General features: G+C 50.2%; 1 protein-coding gene across 3 annotated transcripts in view; it reads right to left on the reverse strand.

Moving 5' to 3' along the window:
• The window catches only part of LOC129816464 (melanophilin-like), a 133,677-nt gene that overhangs the window by 63,802 nt on the left and 54,884 nt on the right, over positions 1-14,991 (reverse strand). For all 3 annotated transcript variants that reach the window (XM_055870989.1, XM_055870988.1, XM_055870987.1), the window contains exons 4-5: positions 12,167-12,306; positions 10,169-10,210 (exon numbers count right to left, since the gene is read on the reverse strand). In XM_055870989.1, coding sequence (XP_055726964.1) covers positions 10,169-10,210; positions 12,167-12,306 — 182 coding nt within the window. The remainder of the gene's footprint in view (positions 1-10,168; positions 10,211-12,166; positions 12,307-14,991) is intronic.

Consider the following 14,991-nt stretch of genomic DNA (forward strand, 5'->3'; position numbering starts at 1 on the left):
TTTGGAGGAAAAAGGGGGACGCTTGCAAGCCGAAGAACACCATCCCAACTGTGAAGCACGGGGATGGCAGCATCATGTTGTGGAGGTGCTTTGCTGCAGGAGGGACTGGTGCACTTCACAAATTAGATGGCATCATGAGAAGGAAAAGTATGTGGATATATTGAAGCAAAATCTCAAGACATCAGTCAGGGAGTTAAAGCTTGGTCGCAAGTGGGTCTTCCAAATGTACAATGACTCCAAGCATACTTCCAAAGTTGTAGCAAAATGGCTTAAGGACAACAAAGTCAAGCTATTGGAGTGGCCATCTCAATCCCATAGAAAATGTGTGGTCGAGCAAGGAGGCCTACAAACCTGACTCAGGTACACCAGCTCTGTCAGGAGGAATGGCCAAAATTCACCCAACTTATTGTGGGAAGCTTGTGGAAGGCTACCCAAAACGCTTGGAAGGCTACATACACTAATTGAGTGTATGTAAATTACTGACCCACTGGGAATGTGATGAAATAAATAAAAGCTGAAATAAATCATTCTCTCTACTATTTTTCTGACATTTCACATTCTTAAAATAAAGTGGTGATCCTAACTCACCTAAGACAGGGAATTTTTACTTGGATTAAATGTCAGGAATTGTGAAACTGAGTTTAAATGTATTTGGCTAAGGTATATGTAAACTTCCGACTTCAACTGTATATGTAACGGTCCTGACCTGTTTTATGTTGTTTTTGTATGTGTTTATGGTCAGGGCATGTGTTTTGGGTGGGCAGTCTATGTTATCTGTTTCTATGTTGGTTTTGGGTTGCCTGGTATGGCTCTTGATTAGAGGCAGGTGGTTTGCGTTTTCCTCTAATTAAGAGTCATATTTAGGTAGGGCGTTCTCACTGTTTGTTTGTGGGTGATTGTCTCCTGTGTCGTGTAATGTATGTACCATACGGGACTGTTTGGCTGTTCGTTTTCGTTTCGATGTCGTCTGTTTCCTGTCCGTGAGTTTACGTGTAGTTATGTAAGTTTATGTTCAGGTTTCGTTGACTTCGTTTTCTTGTTTTTGTAAAGTTGAAAGTGTTTTGTTTTTCGTGTTGCCATCATCATCGTGTTAAATAAAAAGATGGCTTATTTCCCTGAAGCTGCATTTTGGTCTGATGATCCTTCTCTCCTCACCTCGTCTGAGGATGAGGAGAAAGACAGCCCTTACAGAATCACCCACCACGCTAAGACCAAGCGGCAAGGGAAAGCTCGACAGGAAAACAAGGATTTCTGGACTTGGGAGCAGATAATGAATGGAGAAGGTCCCTGGGCTAAGGCAGGAGAGAATCGCCGCTCTCAGGAAGAGAGGGAGGCAGCAAGGAGACGTGGCTGGAAGCCCGAAAAGCCATGGGAGCAGCTGGAGGCACTGGGGAGAGCAGAGGCTACCGGAGAGAGGAACCGGAGCTATGAGGGAACGCGTCTGGCACGGAAGCCCAAAAAGCCCGTAAGTAATTCCCAAAAATTTCTTGGGGGGGGGGCTAGGAGGTAGTGGGCCTAGGGCAGGAAGGAGACCTGCGCCCACTTCTCAGGCTTACCGTGGAGAGCGGGAGTACGGGCAGGCGCCGTGTTACGCAGTAGAGCGCACGGTGTCTCCTGTACGAGTGCATAGCCCAGTGCGGGTTATTCCACCTCCCCGCACTGGCAGGGCTAGATTGGGTATTGAGCCAGGTGTCATGAGGCCGGCTCAACGCGTCTGGTCTCCAGTGCGTCTCCTCGGGCCGGCATACATGGCACCTGCCTTACGCATGGTTTCCCCGGTTCGCCTACATAGCCCGGTGCGGGTTATTCCACCTCCCCGCACTGGTCGGGCAACCGGGAGTATTCAACCAGGTAAGGTTGGGCAGGCTCAATGCTCAAGAGTGCCAGTACGCCTCCACGGTCCGGTATTTCCGGCGCCACCTCCCCGCCCCAGCCTAGTACCTACAGTGTCTACACTACGCACTAGGCTACCAGTGCGTATCCTGAGCCCTGTTCCTCCTCCACGCACTCGCCCTGTAGTGCGTGTATCTAGCCCGGTGCCTCCAGTTCCGGCACCACGCACTAAGCCACCTGTGCGTCTCCAGAGCCCTGAACACACTGTATCTTCTCCCCCTACTAATCCTGATGTGCTTGTCCTCAGCCCGGTGTCACCAGTGCCGGTACCTCGCATCAGGTATAGAGTGGGCTTTGAGAATGCAGTGTGCCCTGTCCCTGCTCCCCGCACTAGTAGGAAGGTGCTTATCATTAGCACGGTGCCTCCAGTTCCGGCACCACGCACCAGGTCTACAGTGTGCCGTATCCGGCCAGAGCCATCCGTCTCACCAGCGCCATCTGAGCCATCCGTCTCCCCAGCGCCATCTGAGCCATCCGTCCCCCCAGCGCCATCTGAGCCATCCGTCTCCCCAGCGCCGTCTGAGTCATCCGTCTGCCAGGAGCCTGCAAAGCCGCCCGTCTGCCATGAGCCTGCAAAGCCGCCCGTCTGCCATGAGCCTACAGAGCCATCCGCCAGACAGGAGCCGCTAGAGCCATCTGCCAGACAGGAGCCGCTAGAGCCGCCCGCCAGACAGGATCTGCCAGAGCCGCCCGCCAGACAGGATCTGCCAGAGCCGCCCGCCAGACAGGATCTGCCAGAGCCGCCAACCAGACAGGATCTGCCAGAGCCGCCAACCAGACAGGATCTGCCAGAGCCGCCAGCGAGCCATGAGCAGCCAGAGCCGTCAGAGAGCCATGAGCTGCCAGAGCCGTCAGAGAGCCATGAGCAGCCAGAGCCGTCAGAGAGCCATGAGCAGCCAGAGCCGTCAGAGAGCCATGAGCGTCGAGAGCCGTCAGCCTGCCATGAGCGTCGAGAGCCGTCAGCCTGCCATGAGCGTCGAGAGCCGTCAGCCTGCCATGAGCGTCGAGAGCCGTCAGCCTGCCATGAGCGTCCAGAGTATATCAGCCGGGACCTGCCCCTTGTCCCGGTGTTGCCCCTTGTCCCGGTGCTGCCCCTTGTCCCGGTGCTGCCCCTTGTCCCGGTGCTGGTCTTTATCCCGGTGCTGCCCCTTGTCCCGGTGCTGCCCCTTGTCCCGGTGCTGCCCCTTGTCCCGGTGCTGCCCCTTGTCCCGGTGCTGCCCCTTGTCCCGGTGCTGCCCCTTGTCCCGGTGCTGCCCCTTGTCCCGGTGCTGCCCCTTCTCCTGGTGCTGGCCGTTTATTTAGGGGATGTGAGTTTTAGGGTGGTCATTGGGAGGGGTAGACAGAAGCGTTGGGTGACTATGGTGGTGTGGGGACAGCGTCCAGAGCCGGAGCCACCACCGTGGTCAACTGCCCACCCAGACCCTCCCCTGGACTTTGTGCTGGTGCGCCCGGCGTTCGCACCTTGAGGGGGGGGTTCTGTAACGGTCCTGACCTGTTTTATGTTGTTTTTGTATGTGTTTATGGTCAGGGCATGTGTTTTGGGTGGGCAGTCTATGTTATCTGTTTCTATGTTGGTTTTGGGTTGCCTGGTATGGCTCTTGATTAGAGGCAGGTGGTTTGCGTTTTCCTCTAATTAAGAGTCATATTTAGGTAGGGCGTTCTCACTGTTTGTTTGTGGGTGATTGTCTCCTGTGTCGTGTAATGTATGTACCATACGGGACTGTTTGGCTGTTCGTTTTCGTTTCGATGTCGTCTGTTTCCTGTCCGTGAGTTTACGTGTAGTTATGTAAGTTTATGTTCAGGTTTCGTTGACTTCGTTTTCTTGTTTTTGTAAAGTTGAAAGTGTTTTGTTTTTCGTGTTGCCATCATCATCGTGTTAAATAAAAAGATGGCTTATTTCCCTGAAGCTGCATTTTGGTCTGATGATCCTTCTCTCCTCACCTCGTCTGAGGATGAGGAGAAAGACAGCCCTTACAGAATCACCCACCACGCTAAGACCAAGCGGCAAGGGAAAGCTCGACAGGAAAACAAGGATTTCTGGACTTGGGAGCAGATAATGAATGGAGAAGGTCCCTGGGCTAAGGCAGGAGAGAATCGCCGCTCTCAGGAAGAGAGGGAGGCAGCAAGGAGACGTGGCTGGAAGCCCGAAAAGCCATGGGAGCAGCTGGAGGCACTGGGGAGAGCAGAGGCTACCGGAGAGAGGAACCGGAGCTATGAGGGAACGCGTCTGGCACGGAAGCCCAAAAAGCCCGTAAGTAATTCCCAAAAATTTCTTGGGGGGGGGGCTAGGAGGTAGTGGGCCTAGGGCAGGAAGGAGACCTGCGCCCACTTCTCAGGCTTACCGTGGAGAGCGGGAGTACGGGCAGGCGCCGTGTTACGCAGTAGAGCGCACGGTGTCTCCTGTACGAGTGCATAGCCCAGTGCGGGTTATTCCACCTCCCCGCACTGGCAGGGCTAGATTGGGTATTGAGCCAGGTGTCATGAGGCCGGCTCAACGCGTCTGGTCTCCAGTGCGTCTCCTCGGGCCGGCATACATGGCACCTGCCTTACGCATGGTTTCCCCGGTTCGCCTACATAGCCCGGTGCGGGTTATTCCACCTCCCCGCACTGGTCGGGCAACCGGGAGTATTCAACCAGGTAAGGTTGGGCAGGCTCAATGCTCAAGAGTGCCAGTACGCCTCCACGGTCCGGTATTTCCGGCGCCACCTCCCCGCCCCAGCCTAGTACCTACAGTGTCTACACTACGCACTAGGCTACCAGTGCGTATCCTGAGCCCTGTTCCTCCTCCACGCACTCGCCCTGTAGTGCGTGTATCTAGCCCGGTGCCTCCAGTTCCGGCACCACGCACTAAGCCACCTGTGCGTCTCCAGAGCCCTGAACACACTGTATCTTCTCCCCCTACTAATCCTGATGTGCTTGTCCTCAGCCCGGTGTCACCAGTGCCGGTACCTCGCATCAGGTATAGAGTGGGCTTTGAGAATGCAGTGTGCCCTGTCCCTGCTCCCCGCACTAGTAGGAAGGTGCTTATCATTAGCACAGTGCCTCCAGTTCCGGCACCACGCACCAGGTCTACAGTGTGCCGTATCCGGCCAGAGCCATCCGTCTCACCAGCGCCATCTGAGCCATCCGTCTCCCCAGCGCCATCTGAGCCATCCGTCCCCCCAGCGCCATCTGAGCCATCCGTCTCCCCAGCGCCGTCTGAGTCATCCGTCTGCCAGGAGCCTGCAAAGCCGCCCGTCTGCCATGAGCCTGCAAAGCCGCCCGTCTGCCATGAGCCTACAGAGCCATCCGCCAGACAGGAGCCGCTAGAGCCATCTGCCAGACAGGAGCCGCTAGAGCCGCCCGCCAGACAGGATCTGCCAGAGCCGCCCGCCAGACAGGATCTGCCAGAGCCGCCCGCCAGACAGGATCTGCCAGAGCCGCCAACCAGACAGGATCTGCCAGAGCCGCCAACCAGACAGGATCTGCCAGAGCCGCCAGCGAGCCATGAGCAGCCAGAGCCGTCAGAGAGCCATGAGCTGCCAGAGCCGTCAGAGAGCCATGAGCAGCCAGAGCCGTCAGAGAGCCATGAGCAGCCAGAGCCGTCAGAGAGCCATGAGCGTCGAGAGCCGTCAGCCTGCCATGAGCGTCGAGAGCCGTCAGCCTGCCATGAGCGTCGAGAGCCGTCAGCCTGCCATGAGCGTCGAGAGCCGTCAGCCTGCCATGAGCGTCCAGAGTATATCAGCCGGGACCTGCCCCTTGTCCCGGTGTTGCCCCTTGTCCCGGTGCTGCCCCTTGTCCCGGTGCTGCCCCTTGTCCCGGTGCTGGTCTTTATCCCGGTGCTGCCCCTTGTCCCGGTGCTGCCCCTTGTCCCGGTGCTGCCCCTTGTCCCGGTGCTGCCCCTTGTCCCGGTGCTGCCCCTTGTCCCGGTGCTGCCCCTTGTCCCGGTGCTGCCCCTTGTCCCGGTGCTGCCCCTTCTCCTGGTGCTGGCCGTTTATTTAGGGGATGTGAGTTTTAGGGTGGTCATTGGGAGGGGTAGACAGAAGCGTTGGGTGACTATGGTGGTGTGGGGACAGCGTCCAGAGCCGGAGCCACCACCGTGGTCAACTGCCCACCCAGACCCTCCCCTGGACTTTGTGCTGGTGCGCCCGGCGTTCGCACCTTGAGGGGGGGGTTCTGTAACGGTCCTGACCTGTTTTATGTTGTTTTTGTATGTGTTTATGGTCAGGGCATGTGTTTTGGGTGGGCAGTCTATGTTATCTGTTTCTATGTTGGTTTTGGGTTGCCTGGTATGGCTCTTGATTAGAGGCAGGTGGTTTGCGTTTTCCTCTAATTAAGAGTCATATTTAGGTAGGGCGTTCTCACTGTTTGTTTGTGGGTGATTGTCTCCTGTGTCGTGTAATGTATGTACCATACGGGACTGTTTGGCTGTTCGTTTTCGTTTCGATGTCGTCTGTTTCCTGTCCGTGAGTTTACGTGTAGTTATGTAAGTTTATGTTCAGGTTTCGTTGACTTCGTTTTCTTGTTTTTGTAAAGTTGAAAGTGTTTTGTTTTTCGTGTTGCCATCATCATCGTGTTAAATAAAAAGATGGCTTATTTCCCTGAAGCTGCATTTTGGTCTGATGATCCTTCTCTCCTCACCTCGTCTGAGGATGAGGAGAAAGACAGCCCTTACAGAATCACCCACCACGCTAAGACCAAGCGGCAAGGGAAAGCTCGACAGGAAAACAAGGATTTCTGGACTTGGGAGCAGATAATGAATGGAGAAGGTCCCTGGGCTAAGGCAGGAGAGAATCGCCGCTCTCAGGAAGAGAGGGAGGCAGCAAGGAGACGTGGCTGGAAGCCCGAAAAGCCATGGGAGCAGCTGGAGGCACTGGGGAGAGCAGAGGCTACCGGAGAGAGGAACCGGAGCTATGAGGGAACGCGTCTGGCACGGAAGCCCAAAAAGCCCGTAAGTAATTCCCAAAAATTTCTTGGGGGGGGGGCTAGGAGGTAGTGGGCCTAGGGCAGGAAGGAGACCTGCGCCCACTTCTCAGGCTTACCGTGGAGAGCGGGAGTACGGGCAGGCGCCGTGTTACGCAGTAGAGCGCACGGTGTCTCCTGTACGAGTGCATAGCCCAGTGCGGGTTATTCCACCTCCCCGCACTGGCAGGGCTAGATTGGGTATTGAGCCAGGTGTCATGAGGCCGGCTCAACGCGTCTGGTCTCCAGTGCGTCTCCTCGGGCCGGCATACATGGCACCTGCCTTACGCATGGTTTCCCCGGTTCGCCTACATAGCCCGGTGCGGGTTATTCCACCTCCCCGCACTGGTCGGGCAACCGGGAGTATTCAACCAGGTAAGGTTGGGCAGGCTCAATGCTCAAGAGTGCCAGTACGCCTCCACGGTCCGGTATTTCCGGCGCCACCTCCCCGCCCCAGCCTAGTACCTACAGTGTCTACACTACGCACTAGGCTACCAGTGCGTATCCTGAGCCCTGTTCCTCCTCCACGCACTCGCCCTGTAGTGCGTGTATCTAGCCCGGTGCCTCCAGTTCCGGCACCACGCACTAAGCCACCTGTGCGTCTCCAGAGCCCTGAACACACTGTATCTTCTCCCCCTACTAATCCTGATGTGCTTGTCCTCAGCCCGGTGTCACCAGTGCCGGTACCTCGCATCAGGTATAGAGTGGGCTTTGAGAATGCAGTGTGCCCTGTCCCTGCTCCCCGCACTAGTAGGAAGGTGCTTATCATTAGCACGGTGCCTCCAGTTCCGGCACCACGCACCAGGTCTACAGTGTGCCGTATCCGGCCAGAGCCATCCGTCTCACCAGCGCCATCTGAGCCATCCGTCTCCCCAGCGCCATCTGAGCCATCCGTCCCCCCAGCGCCATCTGAGCCATCCGTCTCCCCAGCGCCGTCTGAGTCATCCGTCTGCCAGGAGCCTGCAAAGCCGCCCGTCTGCCATGAGCCTGCAAAGCCGCCCGTCTGCCATGAGCCTACAGAGCCATCCGCCAGACAGGAGCCGCTAGAGCCATCTGCCAGACAGGAGCCGCTAGAGCCGCCCGCCAGACAGGATCTGCCAGAGCCGCCCGCCAGACAGGATCTGCCAGAGCCGCCCGCCAGACAGGATCTGCCAGAGCCGCCAACCAGACAGGATCTGCCAGAGCCGCCAACCAGACAGGATCTGCCAGAGCCGCCAGCGAGCCATGAGCAGCCAGAGCCGTCAGAGAGCCATGAGCTGCCAGAGCCGTCAGAGAGCCATGAGCAGCCAGAGCCGTCAGAGAGCCATGAGCAGCCAGAGCCGTCAGAGAGCCATGAGCGTCGAGAGCCGTCAGCCTGCCATGAGCGTCGAGAGCCGTCAGCCTGCCATGAGCGTCGAGAGCCGTCAGCCTGCCATGAGCGTCGAGAGCCGTCAGCCTGCCATGAGCGTCCAGAGTATATCAGCCGGGACCTGCCCCTTGTCCCGGTGTTGCCCCTTGTCCCGGTGCTGCCCCTTGTCCCGGTGCTGCCCCTTGTCCCGGTGCTGGTCTTTATCCCGGTGCTGCCCCTTGTCCCGGTGCTGCCCCTTGTCCCGGTGCTGCCCCTTGTCCCGGTGCTGCCCCTTGTCCCGGTGCTGCCCCTTGTCCCGGTGCTGCCCCTTGTCCCGGTGCTGCCCCTTGTCCCGGTGCTGCCCCTTCTCCTGGTGCTGGCCGTTTATTTAGGGGATGTGAGTTTTAGGGTGGTCATTGGGAGGGGTAGACAGAAGCGTTGGGTGACTATGGTGGTGTGGGGACAGCGTCCAGAGCCGGAGCCACCACCGTGGTCAACTGCCCACCCAGACCCTCCCCTGGACTTTGTGCTGGTGCGCCCGGCGTTCGCACCTTGAGGGGGGGGTTCTGTAACGGTCCTGACCTGTTTTATGTTGTTTTTGTATGTGTTTATGGTCAGGGCATGTGTTTTGGGTGGGCAGTCTATGTTATCTGTTTCTATGTTGGTTTTGGGTTGCCTGGTATGGCTCTTGATTAGAGGCAGGTGGTTTGCGTTTTCCTCTAATTAAGAGTCATATTTAGGTAGGGCGTTCTCACTGTTTGTTTGTGGGTGATTGTCTCCTGTGTCGTGTAATGTATGTACCATACGGGACTGTTTGGCTGTTCGTTTTCGTTTCGATGTCGTCTGTTTCCTGTCCGTGAGTTTACGTGTAGTTATGTAAGTTTATGTTCAGGTTTCGTTGACTTCGTTTTCTTGTTTTTGTAAAGTTGAAAGTGTTTTGTTTTTCGTGTTGCCATCATCATCGTGTTAAATAAAAAGATGGCTTATTTCCCTGAAGCTGCATTTTGGTCTGATGATCCTTCTCTCCTCTCCTCGTCTGAGGATGAGGAGAGCGACAGCCGTTACAGTATATTCTTGTCAATGTTTACTTTTACTTCACTTCATTCCTAAAGAAAATAATTGACTTTTTACTACATACATTTTCCCTGACACCGAAAAGTACTCGTTACATTTTGACAGGAAAATGATCCATTTCACACACTAATCAAGATAACATCCCTGGTCATCCCTACTGCCTCTGATCTGGTGGACTCACTAAACACAAATGCTTCGTTTGTAAATTATGTCTTAGTGTTGGAGCGTGCCCCTGTCTATCTGTCAATAAAAAATACTTTTGCTTTTGATAATTAAGTACATTTTAGAAGTTCAATTTACTTTTCATACTTAAGTACATTTAAAACAAAATACTTTTAGACTTATTCTCAAGTAGTATTTTACTGGGTGACTTTCACTTTTTCTTGAGTGATTTTCTATTAAGGTATCTTTACTTTTACTCAAGTATGACAATTGAGTACTTTTTCTACCATTGCCAATGTGTCGGGGTGTGACAGGCTAATTATGTGCCAGCCAACCCACATGGTGCTACTTAAAGGGTAAGTGCCCAAGCTACAGTGCCCACGGCTCTGCCTAGAGCTACAAAGCGGGTATTTTTCAATCAAATAAATGTAAATGAAGTTGTATTTAATATTTGACCTTAATCAGATTTCCTGAGCCATAACCAAATTGTGCTTGGCTAGCTGGTTAATTTCTATGTCTGTCAGACTGCCCTTATCTAAAAGATAAAAATACATCCACTTTAAACATTACCTAATACGTTTTAGGCTAAAATATGTTTGTGCTTCACTAGAAATTAGATTCCAAAGTCTGAAAAGCCCATTCTTTACTGTATGTGGATGGAGTGAGTGAGTGATCAGTGAGACAAGGTGTTCTTGGTAAAGTGTCTATGGAATGACACTGGACAAAGCCATTGTGCTTGAGAATTGTGCAGAGACACAGAGCTCTACTTACTGTGGCTTTCGGGCATGCTGTGTGTGTCATCTTCATGAGGCTCTGGGAGGGAGAGACAGAGGGAGAAAGACTAACTATCTGAGGTCAAATCAAACAATTCAAAAGAAAGGCCCCTGACGTCATCAGTAGTGATGGTCCCTTTGTAAATAAATGCACAATCAGTGATAATCTTGATGACATAACATCAAATGTAAAGATACACTGTTGCTAGAGCTGCTAATTTCAATGTATGCTCATATGTGAGGAATGAGACTTGTGCTGTGCATGTGTAAAGAAACCTTATGTCGTTTTGCTCCTCAACAGAATGGAAAGTCTCAACATAAGTTTTTGTCATAGTCTCTCTGTACACCAGAAGACAGTGGTGTGGGGATGACACCCTCTGAGCTTTCGGGGCCTCATGGACCACTGTCAGAAAGGACAGTGTGTTTGTGCACATGCACACTGTTCTGGCGTATGCAGCATGTGTGTGTGAAGCAATATGTTCACATTGGTATGTGCTTGCGTGTGGACTCTGCATAGACTGTGTATGCATCTGTTTGTATATGTATTTGTAGGTGTGGGTGTTTCTGTGTAGATCTTTACATGTGTACATGTACATTTGCCTGAATGCAAAACCGGTGGCTGTTCTCTTTTGCCCTGTATCTGGCCAATTGAACCCTGCATTATTGGATCAACCCAGAGACATGACATTTCAGACACAGAGCAAGACGTGATCATGCAATCACACGGACTGCTGGATCCAGCCAACCAGCTCCCTCCTCATCCTACCCACAATCCTCCATAGTGACTTAACTCTTTTCACTATAATTCCTTTTTGCATGATTTCCTTTTCACAAACTCGCCAGGGCCCAATACATCATAGGTCTCATCGTTTTAAAGATGCCTTGGGTGTTGCTTGCAGATAAGCTCCATTGTATAGTTAACATCAGGCAAATAACATGTCCGTTTTGCTTTGATTAAACCCAATCGTCACTGCGTTAAACTTTAAACATGTCAGACAAACATACACAAAGCCTTTCATTGCTATGTCAATAAGTCTGGTAACGTAGGCAACGTCCGGAACTGACCGAGTCATATAGGGACCAACGGAGGCAACGTTTCTCTAACATTGTTGGTCAGTGGAGGATAAAATGGCATGACATTTAGACTGAATCCAGGCCTTTGTGCTGCAGTGCTCTTAACACCGCTCCACACACAGTTGTAGGAAGCCAGAAAAACAGAGAAGATGGAAAAGATTAAGTCTCTGTCCTATTTGCCAGGCAGCTCCCTGAGAAGGGCTTATTGACTGAAAAGAGAGAAAGAAACTTATTTCCTATGATTCAGAATGCACAGAGTGGGACAAATTAGTCATGTGTATCACTCCATTCAAGTTTGCATGTAAATCTTCCACACACCCGAAAAGCACTATGCAAAGATGGATAAAATGTTACTTTAACAGATTACAAAAGCTCCTGTGTTAGATATCATGCAAATGTTGGATTTATAGAGCGTAAATGGTAAGCTGAGAAGGGAATTTGTTTAAAATATGCCTTGGTGACATTTACAATGCCTGCATAGGCTGTTATAAACACCATCATTTTATGAGTTGTTTACAAAAAATGACGACCAGTGATTTTAAATCATTTCCGATTCCAGAGTTAACATGGGGATGCATACACCACAACACTGACCTGACATGGCCTGACATTGTAATCATTTTGAGTGATATTTTCTATACCATAGATGCAGCCTACAGTAAATACATTCCATCCACCATGACAAGAGGTTAACACTCAGCCACTGTATAAAGCAGCTGCGTCTCTAGAAAGCTTTTAATTTATTGTGTATTTAGAACAATACGCTTCAGCAGATCTTGAGCAACAATAAACTCCCTACTGTACCTCGTGGGCTCTATAGCACTGCTACCGTGTGCTACAGGGTTTCCTAAGGGTTTATACAGGGGTGATGGGGTCTCCTAAGGGCTTGTTCAGGTGTGGGCATGGAACCCATAGTACCCACCTCTCAGGTCACTCTGGGAGGCGCTGAGATCGCCACTCAACCTCTTGTAGAGCGAGCGCATCACCTTGGCACTGCCAAAGCGCTTGAAACGGGAGCGCACATTCTCATGGTACCACTCCAAAGTGCCAATCTTGAGGACCCTGGAGAGAGAGAGAGAGAGAGAGAGAGAGAGAGAGAGAGAGAGAGAGAGAGAGGACTTCAATAATGACTGGCTATACAGACAGATGGATGGACAGAGCAGGGACAGACTTAATAGATACTGTATGGCTCCAAGGTTTAAATCTGAAGCAGCTATTCGAGGAGTATGTTCTTGAGGTTTATGTTGAGCCTTTTTTTGTACATTAACGCATCACTACGTCAAGGGAAATATAGTATCCTTTCTAACAAAGATATCTACGTAATTGTTTTTAAAACATACCTTATCCTGGGTATGGGCTAAGTTGAGCATAGGGACAGGGTAAGTTGAGCCGCCTACAAATGTATATACTGAATGAAATATTACCGCAACCTTTTTAAAACCCATGTCTATCTTTATTTCCCAAACACAATTCCACACAATCAGAATCACTTTGTCTTTTAGTAATTTTAAGCATCTTTTAACACAGGTTTAAAACTTAACATAGGCTTAATACCTAACAAACACTTGTACTGTTTTAACACAGGCCAGGCCATGGTGTTACCTCAAATCCCAGTGATAATGCCTTGCATTTAAACCTGGGAAGAAAACACTTACATTTGCTCAACTTTCCATTGCATTGGCTCAAGCATTGGCTCAACTTGCCCCACAGCAAAGCTTTTTTACTATATTAGCCCAAAAAGCTACAAGGATGCACTTTCATGCTATGTTTAGGACTTCATATGGAAGCTTATAGATACACCAACTGATGTATAGAACAGTTTACAAAACTACAGTATTTACTTTGGTTTACGTACAAGAATCATGAAACCTGTTCCCCAAATAATTCATTTGATGGTGGAAATCAGTTTTTTGGACCTAACTTGTTTACCACTTTTTTTCCCATGTAATTTTATTCCTTCACCGAATGCATGAAACTATGACCTCTTCCTAAATATTTGTTCACATTATTAATTTTTGGTATAGTTTCCAAGAAACAAGGGGTGTCTCAACAAACCCTTAGGCTGAACTTACCCCACTCTCCCAAGTGAGTAGGGTAAGCATTTCAGTACTTGGATCACACACAGTATGTTAGATATACAGTATGCGAGTTTGCAAAATGCATCAGACCAGGTGTGTGGGAGATTTGTCAGAGGGATGGATGAAAGGGACTATATTTGCCTTTAGACCTTGAGTAGGAATTGGGAGAGGAACTTTAGATGAAAAATACAGTGGTTCCTCCTTTAAAAGTTGCAAGCTTACGCCGCAGGACTTAAAGGTAATTTGTGGTTTTGTACGGTACCCTGCGTCACCACTTCATTGCTCCAGACCAGCGCAAGGGGGAGTTAGTTTTTTTTTGTTGCTTTTGGGTCCTGAATAGAAACTGATAATTGTGCACGACTTCAGCATTAATTACTAAACCTGAAGTTACATGAAGGTTTTTATTATTTTATTTTGCTAGGATTATTTTGCTCTTACTCTAAGACTCTAGACCACTCCCGACGGGTCATGTGGTACAGCGCTTGAGTGGCGCAACAGTCTAAGACACTGGATACCAATGCAAGCTGTGTTACTACAGATGCATGTTCGATACCCGTGCCAGCCGCCACCGGGAGAGCGATGGTGGCATTTGTTTTTAATTTAGATTCCTCCAATCCTCTATATGTAATTATTGGCGGAGTGTCACATCATATTTTTCGATATACTGTAGGTCTACTGCAGGCGACATGAGTCTCACTAGTGTTGAGTAATGTGCTGTAGGTCTTATTTATTTAAAGAGCAAGTTGAAGTTAGAAGCAATAGGATTTGAAGCAATAGCCTAAAACTCTTTTACCACTGTTTCGCGCTGCTCTGAAACAAGCATGGGGACTGGTCTTGAGAAATCAATGAGATTTCTATTTTGACTTAATCACCATTTGGGTGAATAAAATTGGTTAGACTAGAATTTAAAAAATAGGGTGCAGAAATGTCATGCTCTTAGTGTAACCTTTATTTAACAAGGCAAGTCAGTTAAGAACAAATTATTATTGACAAGGACAACCTATTCCTTCCTCCCCATCCGAGAATTGAAGCCTGGTCTCCCGCGTGCCCTGCCTGCAAGACATGAGGATTCTTTAGCTAAATAGCCCAGTAATGTACTGCCGACCATCACGTTGTACAGTGCCATATTTTCCATTCCATCCTAACGGAAACTCAGAGGGTTTTTCGTTTTTCTTGGAATAGAAACACCATAATATTAATCTAATTATTTAAGCAAGTACCAATCAAAAGTTTGGACACACCTACTCATTCCGGGATTTTTATTTATTTTTACTATTTTCTACATTATAGAATAATAGTGAAGACATCACAACTATGAAATAACACGTATGGAATCAACAAATCAACAAATTCTTATTTACAAGGACAGCCTACTCCTTCCTCCCAGTCAGGGAATTGAACCCCGGTCTCCCGCGTGCCCGCATTCTTTAGTACAGCCATTATTGAAGGAACTTGAGGTCACGAGAAAGTCTGGACATGGCCTGCTCCCCCTTATGTAAGGAATTAGGCACTTTCCCATGTTTACAACAGTATGTATTGTAGGCTATGTTTACTTGTCAGACTGCACAGTAGCCTAATAAACATATGCAGGTGGCTTATATTATTATCCAAATGTAAAAGCATATACTGTACAGTACTGTATTTCTTCATCAGCATCTTTATGCTTTCA

The sequence above is a fragment of the Salvelinus fontinalis genome, chromosome 19, assembly GCF_029448725.1.
Source record: "Salvelinus fontinalis isolate EN_2023a chromosome 19, ASM2944872v1, whole genome shotgun sequence".
In the NCBI taxonomy this organism is placed as follows: Eukaryota; Metazoa; Chordata; class Actinopteri; order Salmoniformes; family Salmonidae; genus Salvelinus; species Salvelinus fontinalis.